Raw genomic sequence first — 21,799 nt, forward strand, 5'->3', positions numbered from 1 at the left:
TAAATGTAGGTAATGGGTACACAAGTTAAGTTGTGAGAGATAAGTGATAAGAATGGGAAAAGGGAACTAGACACAGAGTGGTAGAAAAAAAAACAAAAAAGGGGCTTCCTCAACTTCTCTTAGCTACAGGCTTTGGAAAGTCCCATTGTTTACAGAAGGGAGCTACCTCTTGATCGCCCAGGCCTCCCATTAGCTTCATCCCTAGAGATGGTTCCTGTTCTGAGGGCTGTGGCTGGATTTGTTTGTGACTGCTTCAGGGGTTGACACTGAAGAAGCCAAGTTCCCAGTATTAATTGTTGGGGACGACAGAGTCTTCGTCTCTGCTACCTACATCCCAACTGCCTGGGCTTGTCTGCCTTTCTCTCAAAAAGTGACCCCCCACCCCCATCTATGGGGTAAATCATCTAATGATTTAAACTTCAGCAGCCCTTGCCACCTCTAAGCCTTTTGCCTGCCTCTCAGTGCTTAACTGCCTGAGGGGGCATTTGCCAGTGGACAGAGGACCCTGAGATGGTCTCTCCAACCCATCCCTAGTTCCACTGTGGAACTTGTCTTAAGTTGGGGAAACAAACTGGAGGGCTGTGTCTCCATTCTCTTCCCCTCTGGTTCAGAGTGTGATCAAAAGTACCCATCTTGACACTTCCACTGTCCTCCTCCTCAAAGATTTTTGGAGAGACAAGGAGTAAGGGAGAGGGTCTAATGGGACCTAGGCTGGAAAGAAGGGTAAGGTCCTCAGGGGTCATCTGTTTGAATTTTTAAAATGTTATTACTTATAAATAAAGGCTTATTTTTTTCTCCCTGGGGAAAAAATATGGGGCAGAGATAGGCAGAGGAAGGAAGGCTTCATGAAGAAAGATAGTAGTACTTTTTCCATGATAATTTCTCTGTAAGGTTGGATTCTTATAAAAATTTTATTCTACACCATTATGTTTTTTCTGTTGTGTGTTTTTAAATTAAATGAGTTTGTTGCTAATTCAAAGCTACAGCTTCATTTATTTTAAGAACTTAGAAAACCTCATTGAGTTGATTAGAAGACTATTAAGATTTCAGCAATATCTTTTTCAGAATCATAAGTTATTGATGTTCCTTGAAAAATAAATTAAGCCATTAATAGTTCTTGAGTTTAAAACATACAAGTGCATTTGCTCTGTTTTTTACATAGAGATATTGAATCTATACATAGACCATAAAATGAAAAATTGTGACTGAGACTCCAAATAATTGAAATTCTTTTGCTTCAGTTATCTGTAATTTTAGGCAGGAATGTAAACTATGATTTTATGTCTTGTTATTCAGTATTATTCTAGCTGTTGCTTTATTTTTCCACAGTGAATTGGATTATAGAACTTAGGTTTTCTGCTGAGCCTTGAAGAATGGGTGGGAATTAATTTGGTAGAGGAGAAAATAGCATTAAGGGGTCCCACTCCTTAAAATCACTTTGATAAATCACAGTCAATCCGTTTCTTCCCTTTCAGAATGTCCTCTGTTTCTCAGCTCTCACTTTCATCTCTGATAACGTCTTTTAAGCAGACTGTATGGACCCCAGTGCCATCTTGGATCTCCAGGTGCCACTTGTACTTCCTAAAGCCACTTAGGTCCCTTGAGAGTTTAATGCATGGCTGGTAGAAAAACTTTTTTTGGAACTCGCTATTTGAGAAACTAGCCTTAGGAAGGGATCCAGGACTTACTCCAGCATTTGGAGAGATTGCAACAGTGTGGATGGATTTGTTTGTATTCTTGAAAAGAAGCTGTTAGCAGAACTTGAATGTCTCTAAAAGCTTTGATTTGGCCAGTGTGTTTTATAAAGCTGGACTGCAGAGCTGCAGGGCTGGGGTGGGCTCTGTTTGGACAGAACTTGGCTACTTTAATGAATGGTTTGATTCCTGGTGCTATAAAGCTCTTCATTATGAAATCTGTGCTCTCGGCTTCTCTGCTCCATTCCAAGTCCTTTTTACAGGCAGAGCAGCTACTGGGGGTGGGAAAGAGGAGGAGGATTAGACCAAATGACATTTACTTGGCATTTTGTCTCCTTCCTGCAGGCCTGATAAAGGCCAGGGGGAAAGCCTACTCTACTACTGGACCCAGTAGAGATGCCTGGGTCTCCGGGATAGATTCTAGTTTTCCCTGGAGCATCACCTTGTAGGTAAAACAAATTGGGTAATAGCCAGCTAGATGATAGTAAATTTTAGAAATTTTAGGAAAAATATTAATTCACTGAAGAAATTCACTAAGGAAAAATAGATGGTGAAGAATTATGAAATTGTGAGATATCTGGATTAGATGAAGATAGTAGGGCTTGTTTAGTCTGGACAAGAGAAGGCACAGGAAAATATCTTAGCCATTGTCAGATACTGAAGTACTCTCAAATTAGACTTTTTTCTTTAAAAAAAAAATTGCTGTTACTGATATACATATTTATAGAAAAAAATGTATACACAGACACACTCACACACAAATATTTAATACTACCTACATTTCTCAATCCCTATCTCTTTCCTTCCTCTCCAAGAGAGAAATCCCATTTCACAAGAATAAAAGCTGGACTCTGGATTTCATTTGGTATGGGTTATAAAAATGACCTCTAACAATGCAGGTTCATCCCTTCTCCAAAAACTCATCTTAGAAAGTCAGTAGGAGCACTGAAAGATTCATGACTTGTCCAGGGTGACACATCCAGAATGTGTCAGAGACAGAACTTCAGCTGTCCTGACCTCAGGCCACCATGCAACACTACCCGCCTTTTTTCTCATGCTTCCATGGTCCCTTAATAAAGAATAAAAGAATAAAGAATTTAAAAAGAGGGGGAAATACTTCAACAGAATCAACCAACACGTCAGCTCATTTTGACATTGTAAGTAGGATTTCACATCCCTAACCCTCCACATCTGCAGAGAAAAGAGGGAGGGACCCTGTGGCCTAGGATTATTATTTCTCTGCACTCAATCTTGGTTTTTTGGTTACTTTTCATTTACACTGTTTTAGTCGCCATGTATGTTGACTTCCTGGTACTGCCTACTTCCCTGCACATCAGCTCATTTAAGTCTTCCCATGCTTCTCTGTAGATGTGATGTTTATCCTTTTTCAAGCCCAGTATTTGACACCTCACACTTTCGCACCACAGCGCGCTTCTAGCCACTGGGCCCCCAGAGGGCGCGGTAGGAGCTGCAGAGGCAGATTGAGGTGGGACATTAGGAACTGTGGGGGAGGTCAGAGTGGAGCTGGCCAGGAATGGAAGGCGGCGCCACCTCAGGAGGCAGGTCTCGGTCAGAGACTCTTGGCCACCCACAGGAGGCGGGCTTTCTTCTCTGGCTCTGCTGGGGAGGCCTGACAAGTGGGATGCGCCCGATTGTTGGGGGGAGGGAGGGGGCGCAGTTGGTCTTAATTGTGGGAACTAAACTGATGTCCCTGATTCAGAGACTTCCTAAATGAAGAAACTCCCTGGGTCAGTAGAGGGCAGCACCTTCTGTGTACTTAGCTCAGTGCCTGCCCTAGAGTCAGGGGCAAGACCCAAAGCAGAAGGTCTTGGTTTCAGGCCCGCCCTCTGCCCCCAATCACCACCTAGTTTTATATGGAACTTAGCGCCACCTCTTCACAACTCAGATCTGTGCTCTTAAGTCTAGGCTCTTGGGCCAAGCAGAACCTTGGACGCGCTTTCTCCCCCTCACGACAGTTTTTTATTATATCCTACCCCTCCCACGTCTCTCGGCTAAGCAACTCCCTCATTTCAGCCTCATAGGGCATGGTCTTCAATCCTTGTTGCCCAACTCTTCTCATGGCCCAATTTGGAAATGCCTTCATTCCACAAGTAATTATTGAGCATCTATTGTGTGCCAGACACCATCCCTGGGTCTTTGAAGAGGTTTACATTCTATTGGGAGAAAACAGCATATATCAACAATAATTATATATAGGATAGCAGCTACTATGTGCCAGACTCTGTGCTAAGCACTTTACAAATTATTCTCTCATTTGATCCGCACAACAGTCTTGGAGGCAGTAGATGCTATTACTGACATATCCCTGTTTTATAGATAAGGAAACTGAGGCAAACGGATTAAATGGCTTACCCCAGGCTAGACAAGCTAAGAAGTGTCTAAGGTCATATATAAACTCAGGTCTTCCTGATTTCAGATCTGGCATCCTCTCCATTGTACACCATCAAACCATGCCCTTGCTGTATACAAAGGATTATCAGTATAAGAGATACTTTTGGGAAAGCACTGCCCCTCATAAACTGCAAGGAACACCAAGAAATGTACACCCAATACTTCAGATTTTGGTCTAACTAGAGCAAGGGTACAGTGCAGCCATCACCTTCCAGCTCTGAATCTTCCCTTTATTATCAACACAGTAGTTTTCAATGCATCCTGAAACCACATCAGCTTTTTGGCAGCCAAGTTACACTGCTAACCTATATTGAATTAGCAGTATCTTGAAACACCCAGTTTTTTCCCCATAACTCCATCTCTTCTTTCCTGTATTTAATCCAGCTGAACATTGAACCTCAAGTGTTGTAATTTATCCCTCTATTTGCTGCTTCATGTTGGAGGGTTTTCTTTTTTCTTTTTTTTTTTTTTTTTTTAGTATCCTGCGGTGCAATTCACATTGGCCTAGTGACTTGATCCTTCATTTATCTATTTTCTAGACATTTCAAACTCAGTATGTCCAAAATAGAACTCATTATCTTCCTCCACAAACACATTACTTCTCCAGACTTCCTGATGCCATTGAAAGTGCCACCAACATTTGTTTATTTCCTTTGATTTGTGTCTTCTTTCACGACATAGCTAATATGGAAATATGTTTTATGTTATCAGTTCTACCTCCACAACATCTCTAGAATATAAATCCCCTTTCTTTCCAATCACACAGCTACTATCCTATTTCAAGTCCTCTCCACCTCCCTCTGGACAATTTCCATATACTTTTAATTGATCTTCTCTTTTTCTGTTTTGTATTCTCTCCAGTCCTCTTCCGTAAAGCACAAAGCTTACCATGAACCTGTCCTGCTGAAGAATCTTCAATGATTCCGTTACTTCTCTGTTAAAATACAGATGCCCCCACACTAGATCTAAAGCTATATGCTACCTGACTCTAGGCTGCATTTATGTACTGATTTTTATCTTCTCTTCTGATGATCTCTATTCTAGCAAAGCTAACTTCCCTATTCTTCTCTCAACTTGAGCTTTCCATCTCCCTGTCTCCTTAACCTTAGCAAAGGCTATCCCTGAAACACATCCCTTTCTTACTTATTCCCCACTTCTTGATTCTCCTATTTATTTGTGTCCTCTCCCTCCTCAAATAATCATGTTTTTATTTATCTTTTTGCATGTTGCATTCCCAATAGAAGGTAAACTCTTTGAGGCAAGGCTTTTTTTTTTTTATGCTAGCACCTAGAAGGATGCCTTCACACATAATAAGTGCTTCATTACTTATTGGATTGAAATGAATTGAAGCAAAGTGAATGAAGAGCAGACATTATTACTATCTCCAAATTAATATTGGGTTTCAGTTCCCTAAGTTTTCTACTTTTTTGTTCTACCTTTTAAAATCCTGGGCATATTTGTCAGAGAAAAATCACAAAGAAAGAGCTAAGCAAGTTATTGCATCATCAGTTACTATTCTTCCAACCACCCCAAACAGTAGCAATAATCTTCTTTTATAAAGAGGGTTTATTACCCTCTTTTCCTCCATTTCACCTAAGCAAGCCCTTTGGGTCACCCTTCCCTCTCCTCACTAGTCTCGGCTCTTTCTGAGTGCTAGCACCCAGGACACTATTGTTACAGGGCCACATGTTTATAATTATCCTCTGTTGCACCTCTTGCTTCTGGCTTCCCTTCATGGCTTTTTAAAATTTAATTGGTTGATGAGTTTCCTGTGCATTCACATCCCTCGGCTTAAACAATTCCTCTTTGTGGATGAAGATGAGATCTAAAATAAATGTTCCTTCATTGATTCTTCCACCTTTTGAAGGATAAAATTATCATTGAGTCAAACCAAGAAATTATGGAGAGGCATCCTGCTATAAAGGTTAGAGAGAAGCCTCGAAATTAGGAACCCTTCAGTTCCAAGTCTCTGACCCATCCTGGCCCTGTGACCCCTGGATTCATATATCAGAGCCCCAGGCAGTTCTTGAAGACCTTCAACTCCAGAGATGTCAGTCCGGATTGGAAGTTTCTTACCACCAAGAGCTCCCTACCTGCCTAAAATCACTCTCCAATCCAATCCAATAAACGTGAGAAAAGAGGAGAAAAAAGAGGCAGACAGAAAGAAATTATTAGCTGTCTTGTCTGGGCAGAGGGAGACCCCTGGGTGGTGGGTGTCCCAAATCCTGAAGCTGTCTATGCTAGGCCACAAGGGGGCGCCATGGAGCACAGGGTGTTGGGCTGCGGTGTCAGACCAGTGCCAGTCCAGCCCCTGACACCTAATTGTGGGACCCGAGACAAGTCGGACCCGTGTCCTGTTTGCCTGTTTTCTGTAAAATGGGGTAAGTATGGATAACACTTACCTCTCAAGGTTTTATAAGGATCAAATGAGATAATATTTTTAAAGTCTATCATACCTGCACCTAATAAGCACTCTCCAAATGCAGGCTATGATGATTATTATTGTCGTTATCATTGTCATCTTTAGTATTGTGACTTATTTTTTCAAACTACTCATCTATTTCCTGCTTCTGGCCAAGTGCTGTATAGTATATTAAAGTAACAAATATGACTTTTGTTCCTGCTTCTATTAGGTTTCACCAAAATGCTCTTCCCACTATGCTTTTCCCCCTGTTTTTATCTATCAGTCAGTCAGCAAGCAAAAGGTTATATTGAAGGTACTGTACTAGGCAACACAAAGAAAAAAAAATTAACATCCCATTCCTTCAAGGAGCTTGCATTCAATTGTACGTACTGAGAAGCCCTGTGGCCCAGTGGAGAGGATGCTTGTGCCTAGAACCAGGTAACATGAATTCAAATTCAGTCTCAGACGTTTATTGGTTTTGTGATTTTGAGCAAGTCACTTAATCCCAGTCTGCCTCAATCTCCTCATCTGTAAAGTGGGGATAATTATAGCCCTTAACTCCTAAGGTTGTTGTGAGAACAAAATGAGATAATATTGCACTTTGCAACTTTAAAGATCTTTAAAATGGTAATTATTATTATTATTATTGTGCAATGTATACAAAATAAATATAAGGTAATTGGGTTAGGAGACAGGCAAGAGTACTTAAAGGAGGATCTGAAAAAGCTCTCTATAAAATATGGTACTTAATCTGGTCTTGAAGCAAAAAAAGGAACTCTGAGTGGTAGGGAGAAGGAAGGGGTGGAATATTCTAAGGAAGGAGTGGAATATTCTAAGCATGGGGTATGATCAGGGCAAGGTCTAAAAAGGTTACTTGAATCCCCATCAAGGGTATGTAGTCTGAATATGTAATATTCTGCTGCCTGATCTCCTATATACCTGCCATCTTCCTTTTGAGTAAGATATATCTTCTGTGAACCTACAGTGTATGGGAGGACAAAATGGTACAGAAATAACAGGAATACAAAACAGAATTTAAATTCAGCAAATGTTTACTTTGAGTATTTTTTAATGCATATCTGTGATTTCATAAGAACTTCTTGATAAAAAAACTCCCTCTAATAGTCAACTGTACAACTCTTTAGAAAACTTGTAGTCCACACCTGTCAGATTGGCTAAGATGACAGGAAAAAATAATGATGATTGTTGGAGGGGATGTGGGAAAACTGGGACATTGTTTCATTGTTGGTGGAGTTGTGAACGAATCCAACCATTTTGGAGAGTAGTTTGGAACTATGCTCAAAAAGTTATCAAACTGTGCATACCCTTTGATCCAGCAGTGTTACTACTGGGATTATATCCCAAAGAGATTATAAAGAAGGGAAAGGGACCTGTATGTGCACGAATGTTTGTGGCAGCCCTTTTTGTAGTGGCTAGAAACTGGAAACTGAATGGATGTCCATCAGTTGGAGAATGGCTGAATAAATTGTGGTATATGAAAATTATGGAATATTACTGTTCTGTAAGAAATGACCAACAGGATGATTTCAGAAAGGCCTGGAGAGACTTACACGAACTGATGCTGAGTGAAATGAGCAGGTCCAGGAGATCATTATATACTTCAACAACAATACTAGATGATGACCAGTCCTGATGGATCAGGCCATCCTCAGCAACGAGATCAACCAAATCATTTCTAATGGAGCAGTAATGAACTGAACTAGCTACGCCCAGAGAAAGAACTCTGGGAGATGACTAAAAACCATTACATTGAATTCCCAGTCCCTATATTTATGCACACCTGCATCTTTGATTTCCTTCACAAGCTAATTGTACAATAATTCAGAGTCTGATTCTTTTTGTACAGCAAAATAATGTTTTGGTCATGTATACTTATTGTGTATCTAAGTTATATTTTAATATATTTAACATCTACTGGTCATCCTGCCATTTAGGGGAGGGGGTGGGGGGGGTAAGAGGTGAAAAATTGGAACAAGAGGTTTGGCAATTGTTAATGCTGTAAAGTTACCCATGTATATATCCTGTAAATTAAAGGCTATTAAATAAAAAAAAAAAAAAAAAAGAAAAGAAAACTTGTAGTCTTAGAGAGTTGCCTCAGGCATGAAAGATTTTGTGACTTACCCCTGGATCCCAGGGGAAACAGGAGTCCAAGGTGGGACTTAAAGCAAACTTTTCTTAGTTAATTTAATTTAAATTTGTTTTTAATTTAGAATTTTATTTTTCCCGTTACATTTCATTTCGTTCATTTTTAGTCAACATTCACCCTTGTAAAAGCCTATTTAAACATTCTTTTTTTTTTTTATTTTGAGTTCCAAATTCTCTTCCTTACTCCCTCCCTAGCCCACCCCCATTGAGAAGACAAGGAATTTCACATAGGTTACACATGTGTAGTCATGTAAAACATTTCCATAATAGTCAATGTTGAGAAAGAAAACAAACCACTCTTCCCCCCCCCAAAAAAAAAAAAAACTCTTGAAAAATAATGTAAAAAATGGTGTAGTTCAATCTGTATTCATACATCTTCAATTCTTTGAATGGCTAGCATTTTTCATCATTAATTCCTTCAGAGTTTTTTTGACTCATTTTATTGCTGAGAATAGCTAAGTCATTCATAACTGATCATCTTACACTATTGCTGTTACTTTGTACACAGTACATGCATCAACCTATGCAAGTCTTTCCAGGTTTTTCTGAGAATCCTGCTCATCATTTCTTATAACACAATAAATAGTATTACACAACAATCATATACCACAACTTGTTCAGCATTCCCCAATTGATAGGTATCTCTTCAATTTCCAGTACTTTGCCCCTAGAAAAGAGTTGTTATAATTATCTTTGGACATATAGCTCCTTTTCCCTTTTGTTTTTTTATCTCTTTTGGAATATATACCTTATAGTACTATTGCTCTGCTTTGATTTGAGTTTGACACCACTGGCCTAGAAGACTGGATGCTGATTAATTTGGCCAGGATCATACAGGGCAGTATGTGTCTGAAACTAGACTTAAATTTAGGGGTTTTCCTGGCTCCTCAGCCAGCTCTTTATATACTATGCCAAATTGCCCTTCATTTTCTGCTAGTATTATTAAATCGGTAGATTTTGAAGTCTTGGATTGCCTCTCTAAAACTGACTCTAATGCTCCAAATTTAAAAGCCTTCCTGTTTAAAAAAAAAAAAAAAAGATTAAATGTTCAGTCCTTATTTAAGTCAGGAAAATGTACAATTCATTTTAGAAAGCTCTCCACCAGAAATAGTTGTTTGTTGGGTGTGTTACTTTTTTTTAAGTTTTGACATTCAAAACATAAACTTCAGTTATCAAAAAAAAAAAATGTCGAGCTCATTGCCTGATGATACTTAATAAATGAGATGTGACTTTACACCAGAAAAGAACTCTTAGCACCAAAAGCTAATCAAGCTCCAGTGTGTGAGAAGACCCCAACTAAGTGCTCTTGTGCCTGAGGCCGATGCCCTGACACAGCAATTCTCTGTCTTAATCCAGAGCCAGATCTAGGCCCAATTTGGATCTCTCTTCCTTCTTCCTCATTCAGGCCCCCCCTCCCTGTTTTGCCTCCTGAGTCATAACTGGGGTTCAGTATCAGGACTTTGTAGCAAGATATTACCTTGACATTCTTTCATTTTGTCCAAAGCAGTGGTTTAGTCTAAATCCTGTGGTTCATGAACTTGATTGTTTTGTTTTTAAATATTTTGAAAAACTTGCTTTCCTTTGTAATCCTTTGTTTTATGAATTTAAAGTTTTGGTTTGGAGAAAGGCCTATGGGCTTCCCCAGACTGCTGCCCTAAAGGTCCAGATACAAAGAAGACTTACAAACTCCCTCTGGAGGAGGGTTTTTCCCTCCAAGTAATATTTATGCCTTAATAAAGTCCTTTGAAGTAGTCCCTCTGCTGGTGAGCATTTAAAGGTTTTGGAAAAAAGGCTTCTCCGTGTCTCCCCCAGTGGCACCAGTCTTTCCCTGCGAGGCCAGCCTTGGCTCTCTGCACCCAGACAGGACACACAGCAGTGAGGAAGCAATTGTTACTGCCCATCCTCTTTTACTAGTGTGGGAGACTAGTATTGATCACAGTGTTGATGAGATTTAAATGTTGGAGAGCATCTCTCCGGTTCTCCTCCTGCGCCTTCCTGGCTTGTATTTTCTCTCCTTTGTTATAGTGGTGATACCCACAGACCTGGTTCTGCACACACCGACTTGGCTTCGTTCCAAAGCAAGGGGGGGGGAGGGGGAGGAAGGGAAAAGAGAAGAGAAGGAGGGAGACAGAGAAAGGAATCGAAGAAGTCACAGTCCTTGATCCAGCTATTTGCCCAAACCCTATCAGCTGATTTGGGGAGGGGGGGGTGGGCTCCAGAAAGAAGGCTCTGCCCCTCTGTCACTTTGATCCTGTGGCTTAGGCTGGAGTCCTCAGAGACCATCAGGGCCTTTTAGACATGGTTGTTTCCTGCTTTCTTCTCTAGACCTCGAAAGGCGGACCCCGTGTGCTCAGGCCTCCAGTCCGAGATACTGCGCTGCTATCGAGACAACCTTCGCGAGGTGCTTAAGTGCTCCGACTTGGTCAAGGCCTACCAGCACTGCGTGAGCACTGCCCAGAAGGTAGGCCTGGGCCCTCCCTTCTTGCCCTCTTCATCACGCTTTCCTGCCACTCACTGCAAAGGTGTCATTCCTTTTAGTACTGCCCTTCCCTATTTCTTCATCAGGCCCCTTGGGGACCTGTCTCTAACATGAGACTCCCCAATCTTTCTATATGAAGAAGCCTCAAAATAAAGAGGGAGTTGGGCAGATATTGGATTTAGAATCCAAATCCCATCTCTGCTAGTGTCCTACTTATTTGACCTTGATTAAGTCACTTGCCCTCTTTGGGCCTCATTTTTTCCTCATAGGTAAAATGAGGAGGTTGAACAAGATGGTTTCTGTGATTCCTTCAGGCTCTAAATCCTATGGTTAAAAACATTTCTGTGACCATGGCTGTGTGACAGGAAATTGGGAAAGGAAGCTACTAGTGGTGGAATGTTGATGGGGAAATTATGGTAGCCATTTCCAGCAATTTGAGATGTAACACCTTCTGGTTGTGCCCCACAGAACGTGCCAACCATTCTCTAACAGCATTCCCTTGCCTCCAGTCTTTGGGTTCTTCCATCTGACCTGAAGTGATCCAAGGCCCCAAAGATAATAAGATTATCCTGGTCAGCAGCCTTGGAATCTCCCCCTCCACTCTCACAGCCAGTGGATCCAGGCAAGCTCTTCAAATAGCCTTGGGTCCCAGAGACTCCTTGAAAAACTTCTCAATATTCTAAGCCTGGGAAGTAGGACATTCTCATAAGCAAGAAATAGCCCACCATGTAATGGTTGAGTGTATTGCAACCAAGAGACCAGAGACAACTTCAAAGACCTCATAGGATATACCCTCAAGATAGAGTGGGTGCCAGAGGGAAACAGGAGGCCAGAGAATTACCAAAGATTCCTGCCCACTCATCTCCTGGGAGTTTTGTATTTCCTGTGTTAAACACTGTTCCTCTGCTCTATCTAGTCCAGCAAGACAGAAATTGTGCAAAGCCCATTCTCTTTCTCACATCAGAGATCTAGTCAAGGCATTATTTTAACCTGTACATCTCCCTGATTTAAACATCCCTTCTCCAGGTAACTAGAATGTCCTAATACTCTGAGCAACAACAAGTTCTGGAGAAATAAAATTTCTCTAGCTATCTCCCTTCTTTCTACCTGAGGGCCTGCCACCTCTCCTCTGTCCCATCCCTTCCTGACAGAGTGGACACCAGAAATCTTTGGCTTTTACTTGCTATCTTAGATTAAAAGCTCTTAGAATTAGTTTTTTTAAAAGAGAAGTTTCATTTTTGTGTCATTTAATTGATATAAAGGGTGAAGGCTCACTTTTCTTCCTCACAGATAAGCCCATTTTCCCAAGTCAGAGAGCCAGCGGCTTTGTGGGATTACATATGGTAACCAAGGTCAGAGCAATTCTCAATTAAAGCAAGCCATTCTGCCTCAAGGTTCATATGTGTAGCCATCCCTCTCCAACAGCCAAAAAGTTTTCGTCAAACTACATTTTAGATGAATGTTGAGAGATAGATCCCTAGAATCCAGTCCCTCTATATTTCAAAGGCCATTGGAACCTTATTGAGAGAGGTTTTGAGTACTGGTGTGTGCCAGGACTTTCACAGAAGCCCAGCTCAACTCCTGCTCCCTGAATCTTTCCTGGCATAAAGCATTCCTCCTGGAAATGTGTGCCACCCAGGCCCAGGGAATGCACTTCCCCCTAGCATTGATTTCTTATTTGTTCATCTCCTTGGAAGTAGGGGATGGCTCTCTCATGGCATCGTCAGAGAACTTCTGAGGTCCCAGAGCAGCGCTCTGAGCCTCTAAAGGTAAAGAAGCTAAGGATGGAGAGAGGCTGTTTTCTCTTCTACTAAGGATGGAATCTGTTTGCTTAATTTTAAGTATAACATGAAACAAGCTGCCAACCATCCCTGAAGAATCTTCAACAGACGGAGATGGGGAAAATTGTCAGGCTGTATTAGACCAAATGGTGTAAGTCCTGGTGGAATTTTTTTTTTATCCTATTTACCAAGGAGGTCTTTGTATGTCTGCAAATCAGCAAGCTTAAAACTTTAATTAAAAGCCCTTCTCCTCCCATCTCCCCTCCCCCCATTCCCCCAATTCCCAGACCTACAGGATTTCAAGTCCCTAACTAATTCTTGGCATATCTGATTTCTTATTTGGGAAAATGCTGTGCTAAGGGATCCTGCTGTCCAAGTGCCTCCAGTCCTATCCCCCCACATTGGACATTTTCTTCTCTTCTTTATACAAATCAGGCTTTTAGCTTTGGGGGATTGGGGCAGCATTTGGGGAGGGGCAGAGTGTTGACTTTTTTCACCCTAACAGAGTAGTATATCTTTAGCCAATACATTTACCAATACATCTTTATTGCACCAAGTACAGGCAAAATGTGATTATGAAGGAAGACAGATTGCATTAAACTTCAGCCTGCTTTCTGCAGCCAGCCTGCCCAAGAGAGGTGCTGGGAAGCTGCCAGGACTAACTCCCCCCCATCCTTTCCCACCCCTGATATTATTAAAGAGTAAATTGGAGGCTGAACAACTGGCAACAGCAGAGGCCAGTGAAGGATCCAACTGAGTTTTGAGTGTATAGTGTGTGGGGAAATGCGTGTTAGACCTAATACCTTCACTATCTCAGGATCCAAAGATTCTGGCTATACAGTGTATGTGTGTATTGCTAAAAAACATCCTCTCTGCCCCCTCCCAATGGATGTCTCCGAAGACACTAACTAGTGTACTCAAGTGTATGTCCTAGGCATTTGCTACAGGCAGTAGTCAGGTAGCAGGAAATTGCCATGGTCTATGTTAGTTAAGGGCTAGGTGGGTGGGGCCAAGGCCCAGCCGTTGCTCAGAGAGCTGGGAAACAGAGATAATGCTTTCATATTCCAAAGGTTCGTGGGCATTTTTTAAGGCCCCACAAACAGGAGCTTCAACACTTGCACAGTGCAGTCAGACCCAGAGGCATGTGCATGTATATGGATGCGTATAGCTTCCTGACAGGGGGAGTTTATGCTCTCCATGGATTTTTTAACAAGGAAGAACCTGATTTTTATGAAAATCACATATGAGTGAACATTCTCCCCGAGTTAGTTTCCACTGGAAAATTCTGTTATTAAAGAAGTGAAGGATAAAGGTAAGAATCCTACGTGACATTGTTAATGTAAGTGAATTTTTTTCTCAGTCTTGTTTGTACACAAGGAACAAAATCCAGTTATAGATATAGGTTTGGTTTTGTTTTTGTTTTTTTGTTTTGGGTTAGGTTTTGGCAAGAAAACCTATACCTTGATCAAAAGTTATTTTAAATACTGACTCTCATTTCATACCACTCACAGTTCATCTTATTGTATAAAAGAGTCTGTTCAGTTCGGCAGTCTAGTGCCTGTGCACCAGGCCCTGGGAATCAAAGCAGAAAGAAAATAGTCCATGCCTTTAAAGAGCCAACATTCCACTGGAGAATGCCACATGTATTTGAAGGATGGGGAAGACTCTATAAAGAGATACATGTTTAAGTGTTTTCTGGCTTATTAAGAATAATTGACTAAATAGCTTCAAGAGCCACTGGCCAATATTTTTTCCCCTTAAAAATAAGATTGAAAAATCACCCAATCTTGCAGAACAAAGTAAACTTCTTCTGTCTTTTATACCCTTGGTTAGTAGCCAAGAAATCCTCTTCAACCTTGTGGCTTTGTTACTCAAGACGGTAGAAATCGAAAATTGTAGCCTATTTTGTCTGCCCCCTCATTTACAGATTAGGAAAATAAGGCACATGAAGGTTAATGCCCTGCTCAGGGTCACATAGAGAATATTTATCAGACACAGCATTTTTAACCCAGTTGCTCTGGTTGTTTGCATTGTCCTATGCTGCCTCCTAATGTGTCTTGTCATATCAGCACTGGACTTCACATCTGGAATCATAAATTTTAGAACTGGTACAAACTTCAGGAAATCCTCTGGTTCAGTTCCTGTCTTCACATTTATTAATCACTCACTCTGTTTAATATGGTATAGGTGCAAGGGATATAAAACTTGAAATAGTCCCTGTCCTCAGGAAACTTGCCTTTTATTGAGTAAAAAGTGGTAGGGGCTTTATGGTTTGGTGATTTATTCAAGATCACAACCATAGTAAATGGCATTGGGGAACAATACCCATATCTCCATGTTTTTTCAAAGCAAAAAATTGTGGTACAAAGATTCTTTGAAGTAGAAGTGAATTTATAGAATTCACTTCAAGGTCTCCACAAAGTCTTCTGAAATAGAATACTGTGTTCAATTCTGTATAGACAATCCTTGATGAAGAAAGGTATTGACAAACTAAAATAGTAAAAGGATCTAGGAACTGTGACATAAGATCACAAACTTAAATGGCAAAAGGGTCTAGGAACTGTGACATAGGATCAATCAAAGCAACTAGAAATGTTTAAGTAGGAAAATAAAGTGGAGTGATATGATCACTGTCATCAGATAATTAAAAAATTTTCCTATGGAAGAGAGGAGGCAGGCTTGTTTGATGCCATTACGCCAAGGGGACAATGGGGATGCACACCCTGTCTGGTGATATTCTAAAAAGGGCTGGATAACCTTTTCATGGGATGATTAGATTTGGTTGGTATGTCTTAAACAGCAGTCCACACCAGTATTTAAATAGAAACGATTTCCTCTGCAGCTTGTGTATTATAAAACATCATCCTAAGGGTCATAAAGTTCACCAGATTGCCCCTAAGGGCCCACGACACAGAAAAGGGGAAGAATCCCGGGACTAAATGTCACCTGTAAGATTCCTTCTCCTTCTGAAGTTTTATGGTTCTCAGTTAAGCTGTGTACATTGAGACCATTTACGGGTGGGGATCCCACTCCTTACTCACTCACTAGAGAATCATAGTACAAGCTGGCGGCCTTGAGGAAACTAGATGACCACTGGGGTTCCTTTGAATTCCATTTTCTATGATCTTAGGAAGCCCTGTTGTCTTCCAACAGTTATGGGGGAAAGATTGAGATTTTAAACAGTCACCTCTCCATTGAAAAGTAATACTGTATGGTGACCAAAGACTAGCCACTACCCTTGGAGTCAGAGGGACCTGAGTTCAAGTCTTCCCTCTCACATATTGGTTGTGTGATCCTGGTTAAGTCTCCTAAATTCTCAGGCTCCAGGCAGCTCGCTAAGATTATAATTTGCAGAATAATTGCATTGGTAGACCAGAAGAAGAGTCAGACTTTCACTCAAAACAGTCCAGATTAAAATGTAATTGAAAAAAAATTACTAAGATAAATGAAAATGCAATAAAATGTAGATCACATTACAGTTTAAAACTGTCAGGATAGAAACCACATTTTTATGTGCAGAGGAGTGGCTCTGTTTCTTTTTGAGTTTGACAACACCACTCCCCAACACCAATGAAAATGCATGTCTGGCAAAGAAAAAAAATATGCTCAATTATACATCATAATGAAAAGACACATAACTTATGAAAAAAATAAAATAAACAACTCCTAGATGATTTGTTTGGTTTACCGTTTTATGATTTTTGGTAGCATCAGACTGATGCTACCATATATAACATGACTCTCGTTTGTAGGGCTGAAGAACAACAACATGCCTGGCATGGAGAGAGCCCAGCAGCGACAGGCACACTCCAGCGAAGTTACCACCTGCAGGACCACAGATCCCTGGTTCATCACCCACATTTCCAGCCATTTACCAGTTTGTGACCAAGAAACATCACTGTGCTTTGGGTTTATCATAGTTAAGAGTGACATGTTAAGAAAAAGTGTATGTTCACAGCTGCCCTGAGGAAATAAAGCAGATGTCTCTGTTTTCAGTCAGTCTCTACAAGTCCAGCCGTTTAAACTTTGATCTTGGAAGAATGCCTGAACTAGGGAATAGGTTTAGTTCTTGGTCGTCAGCTTAGCATATTCGTGGGCTGTTTCAGACCCAATAATGGTTTCAAGAAGGAGGGACTTAGAGTACTCAAGAGTAGGGAGAAGGACATTAGAAATTTGATCCAGAGATTCTTGTTTACAGTCATGACAGTACCATTTTCTGGTTCATGATTCAAGAAGGGTAGAACTAGTTAACATCCTAAGTTCTCTTATAACTCTAGAGTTCTTGGGTTCTGTGACTTAAGGATTTCATCCTAAATATTTCTTTCTTTACCTTTCAAAAGATATCCAATTACACATAAAGTTAGGATTTGGGTTGTCAGGATTGCTAGTGAGAGCCTTCCACCCTTTGAATAGCTCCCCAGAGGCCATTTTTTAAGAAAAGACAATAAATTCCATTGTTAGGTAGTCATATAGCTCATATTATCTGTACAAGCAAAACGATATATGCTTTTTAGACACTTTTCTATCTCCCTCCATGAGAGAAATTATAAAATTAAGGGCCTAACAGAGTAAACTTACATTTCTGAGTTGAATAAGATCAGTACATTTCCGATTCATCTCATTCATCACATGCATCATGTGAGAGTTAGAAACGAGATCAAAGCCCTTTGAGAGGCCCATTGTGTCCTGTTAAAAAAAAAAATGGCCACTAAATAGAATCAGAAAGAAAGGAGACAGCCCCCAAGTTAAGAAGTGGCAGCTTTTTAGAAGCTCTGAATGAGGTGTGGAAGCTTAGTCTTCACTAGCCAGCCCTTGATGGCTTTAGAAAATAGTTTTGTGGATTTGTCATCTCATTGACTCCAACATGGTGATATACCAGTTCTTGATGTATTTTGATTCTCTTGGAACTTGAAGAACAACCATCTCATCAGTATGACCTCTTTCAGATCATATATTTCCTCAAAGACAAACTCACTCTTACATCTGCTAGTAGACCAAAAATGAGTATAAATTTGAGTGGTTATTACATCATTAAGAGGGATCAGCTTAAGAAAAGGTAGTGAGGGCATCTTTAATGATGGCAATAGAAGTCAGCCTTTGGCCAGACTACAGGCCTGCAGCTTACCCTGAAGACTGACTTACAGGAACTCTCTCAGAATTAACTATCAAACATCACAGTTTTCCAGAGTTATGAATGAAATCTGAAAGTAAAGAAAAAGGAGGGGGTTGACCGAGGCCAAGAGTTGTGCCCTATTTCCTGGGGTGCTTGCCATCTCTCAATGCTCATCAGATTTGAGGTACCTGTTGTAATGGATGACTGAAATCAGATATGCCGCATGTCAATCACCCCAGCCCGAACCCTTTTTTCCCCTCCTCTTGGAGGTCTTAAGTTTTTCCCTGTGATAGCCAATGGGATGCCAGAGTGGGTGACAGTGCTCAGAGGAGCCTTCCCTGACATTTTTCTCCCATGTGACCTTGTAGGTCTGGGACAGATTACATGTTATTTCTTTTAGGTATTATATTTTGTGAGGCATGAGATATTCCTTGGATTGCATCCAAAGACATTTCCAGGGAGTCTGCTGGGGTTCTGTCATTTGGGTAGATATTTTCTTCAGATCTTTCACATGATTTGTGGGCATCACTGGCCATCACTGACAAAGTGAGATGAGGCCAGATTGACTGGCTCCCTTGGAACCAGTTACCTAAATTGTGACCATTCCATTAGGCCCTGCATAACTCCAGACATGTAGACAAGTACTGGCCTTAATCCCCTAGCTCACCTTTGGGTCTGCTTAACATTAAGCTGTCCCTCCAGCCTCGTAATGATAGACATTGGGTCATGAGCTTTGTTCCCTCAGACTTCCCACCTCTGATTCTGGGGACATATGTCAGAACGACTTGGGCGAGTAGAGGAGGTTGTGGTCGGCCAATGACTGTTGTTGCTCCTTCTCACAGCCAAGTTCCCCAGAAAGAGCCCTGGACTCGTTTAGGAAGCTTCTTGACACAGTAAGCTGAGGACTTGACTACTTCGTGCCTCACTCTTCTTAGCTGTAAAATGGGAACAAAAATACTTCATTCTCTCCCTTATGGGATTTCTGAGAAGATTTTGTAAATCACTTTGTAAATCTTGCACTGGTTATAAATCCAGTCCTTCCAGTGTAATGATGAGAAGAGGAATAGTATATTAAAGAAAAGCATCTTGTCCAAAGTCACACAGCTAGTTTGTGGCAGCCCTAGGAGCAGAAGCTAGGTCACCAGGCTCCTTCTCTGGGACACTTCCCAGCATAGCTTCCCTTAAACTCCCTCTTCTCTCGGCCTCAGCATCCTTGTCTGTCAAATAAGAATACTGAATTAGGTACTCTCTAAAATGTCTTTGAACTATGAATTTTTATGTCTGTGTCTACTGGCCCAATGGAATTAGTGAAGTAGAAAAAAGTATGTGACCTATGTGGGTGGGTACACACACACACACACACACACACACACACACACACACACCACTCAATCATTTGGCCTGAAGAAAGGGGAGCTGTTGCCCGGAGTGAGCCAGCAGATTTTTTTTCCCCTGTGGAGAATAAATTACAGACAATCCTTGTAGATACCTACAGCTTAACAGACTTTTAACATTTTATGGAGCTGCTACATGCAAGAGTCTAGGGATTATCAAATTATTTATAAATTCCATGCCATTAGGGAATTTATCATTGACTCTTGTTTGTGGTGGTTTAGCCTTTTTTAGTCGTATCTGACTCTCCACTTGGCAGAGATACTGGGATGGCTTGCTATTTCTAGTCCAGTTCATTTTACAGATGAGAAAATTGTCCTGGAGTCACTCACCTTTATGAGTTCAAAAATGGCCTCAGACATTTCCTAGTTGTGTGACTCTAGGCAAGTCACTTTACTCTGTCTCAGAGATGTAAAATGATAAGGAGAAGGAAATGGAAACCAGTCCAGTTATCTTTTCCAAGAAAACCCCCAATGGGTGACAAATCAGATACACTGAAACAATTAACAAGCTAATATTTCTGCAGCACCTACTTAGCATTGTGCTAAGTGCTTTACAAGGATTGCCTCCTTTGATCTTAATAACAGCCCTGGGAGTTAGATGCTGTTATAGTTGCTATTTTACCATGGAAGCAAACACAAGGTAAGTGACTTGTCCAAGCTTAGCAACTAGTAAGTTTATGTGGCCCCATTTAAACTTGAGTCATCTTGTCTCCAGACCTGAGGAAGAATACTAGTTAGCAGGTGGGCAGTCAAAAAAAAGATACTGATTCAGAGAAGCTGCCTGATCTTCATCTTAAAGGGAAAGAAATTCTGTGACATGGAGAGGAAATATATTCTAGGCATGAGGGTTGGCCAGAGTGAAGATGTGGAAACAGGAAGTGAAGTGTTTGTGAGGACAAGAAGCCAATTTGGCTGGATGACTCAGTGAGGAAGACAGAATAATGTTCAGTGAGTCTGGACAGATAGGTTGGAGCCAGCTTGTGTAGGGCTGTAAAGGCTGAACAAAGGCGTTTCTATTTGACTTTAGAGGCCATAGAAAGCCATTGGTGTTGGCTGAGTAGGAAAGTCACATGATTAGAGTTTCACTTAAGGAATATTACCTTGGCAGCAGTGTGCAGAATGGACTGAGATAGGAAGAAATTTGAAGCTATTGCAATAAAGTAAATGAGAGGTGATAAAGATGTGAACTAAATTGGGAGATGTATGAGTGCAGAAAAAGGATAAGTTTTGAGAAATGTTCTTAAGGTTAGAAATGAACATCTTGGCAATTGATTGGGTAGGGATGTATATATATATGTACATGTGTGTGAGAGAGAGAGAGAAAGAGATGGGGGGGGGAGAACCTGTGAACCTGGAAACTGAAAAGATAACCGCCTTTAATGGAAATAGAGAGGTTTGGGAAAGGAAACAGTTTAGAGGGAAAGATTATTATTTCAGTTATAGATAGGATAAATTTAATATATCATCTCTGAGACAGTTTGAAATAGGTTGGGGTCCTATAGGTGATGAGACTGATGATCAGGAGAGAGACTAAGAATAGATATATAAGGCTAAGAATCATCTTGGAAATGGTAATTAATCTCATGTAAGCTGATAAGGTTATCAAGAGTTTGCCAGAAAAAGTGGAGTGGTAGAGGATTATAGGTTGAGGGAATGCTAGAACCTCATGAAAGGTTTTTCAAGGTGGGGGGAAAGAGGGGAAATGAGAGAGACTTGGACATGTTTGAAGGCAATAATGTAGGAGCCAGTAACCAGAAAGAGTGTGAAGATTAGAGAGAGGGCACGACTGAAGACATCTGTAAGAGAGAAGGGATGGGATCAAGTGCAGATGTAAAAAGATTGGCCATGACAAGAAGGGCCTCCTCTTTTGTCAGAGCCCCGCAGAAAGGAAGAATGGGAAATGATGTCAAGGGATTTTGAGATGAAGGGAAGAAAGAGCCTTTCCTCACTAAAGTAAGAGTTGAGGTCTTCAGCTAAGAAAGAGGAAGAGGTGGAAGGGGGGATTAAAGAGGGGAGAAAAAAAATTTGGAATAGTTTCTGTGAGGAATGAGATAGGAAATCAGAGAGGAAGAAAAGGATTTTGATGGTCCCACTGAGGTCCAATAACATGTGTGTGTGTGTGTATGATTAGCTCTCTGGAGAACCTCAGCTCTAGGACTTGGGCTTTTATTCCAAATTCTCTCAGCCATATATATCCTAACACCCTTATATAACTATAGCACACTACGCATGCACCAAGTATATACTGCTCAGGGACCACATAAACAACTTGCTATTGTGTAGATGTCTCTTTGCCACCTGGTACCACTCTGCTTTAATCCCAACACCGGTTGTCACCACCCCCTGACTTCTTTAG

The 21,799-nt window shown here is 40.9% G+C and overlaps 1 protein-coding gene across 4 annotated transcripts in view; it reads left to right on the top strand.

Moving 5' to 3' along the window:
- Positions 1 to 16,950, top strand: part of CHCHD6 (coiled-coil-helix-coiled-coil-helix domain containing 6) — a 316,552-nt gene extending 299,602 nt beyond the window's left edge. For 3 of the 4 annotated variants that reach the window (XM_031956166.1, XM_031956188.1, XM_031956179.1), the window contains 3 exons: positions 11,002 to 11,137; positions 12,998 to 13,087; positions 16,689 to 16,950. In XM_031956166.1, the coding sequence (XP_031812026.1) occupies positions 11,002 to 11,137; positions 12,998 to 13,030 (169 nt within the window). In that variant the 3' untranslated portion in view covers positions 13,031 to 13,087; positions 16,689 to 16,950. The remainder of the gene's footprint in view (positions 1 to 11,001; positions 11,138 to 12,997; positions 13,088 to 16,688) is intronic. The other variant, XM_031956173.1, reaches the window with a different exon arrangement.
- Positions 16,951 to 21,799: the final 4,849 nt, after the last annotated feature.

This window comes from Sarcophilus harrisii, chromosome 1 (assembly GCF_902635505.1).
Source record: "Sarcophilus harrisii chromosome 1, mSarHar1.11, whole genome shotgun sequence".
In the NCBI taxonomy this organism is placed as follows: Eukaryota; Metazoa; Chordata; class Mammalia; order Dasyuromorphia; family Dasyuridae; genus Sarcophilus; species Sarcophilus harrisii.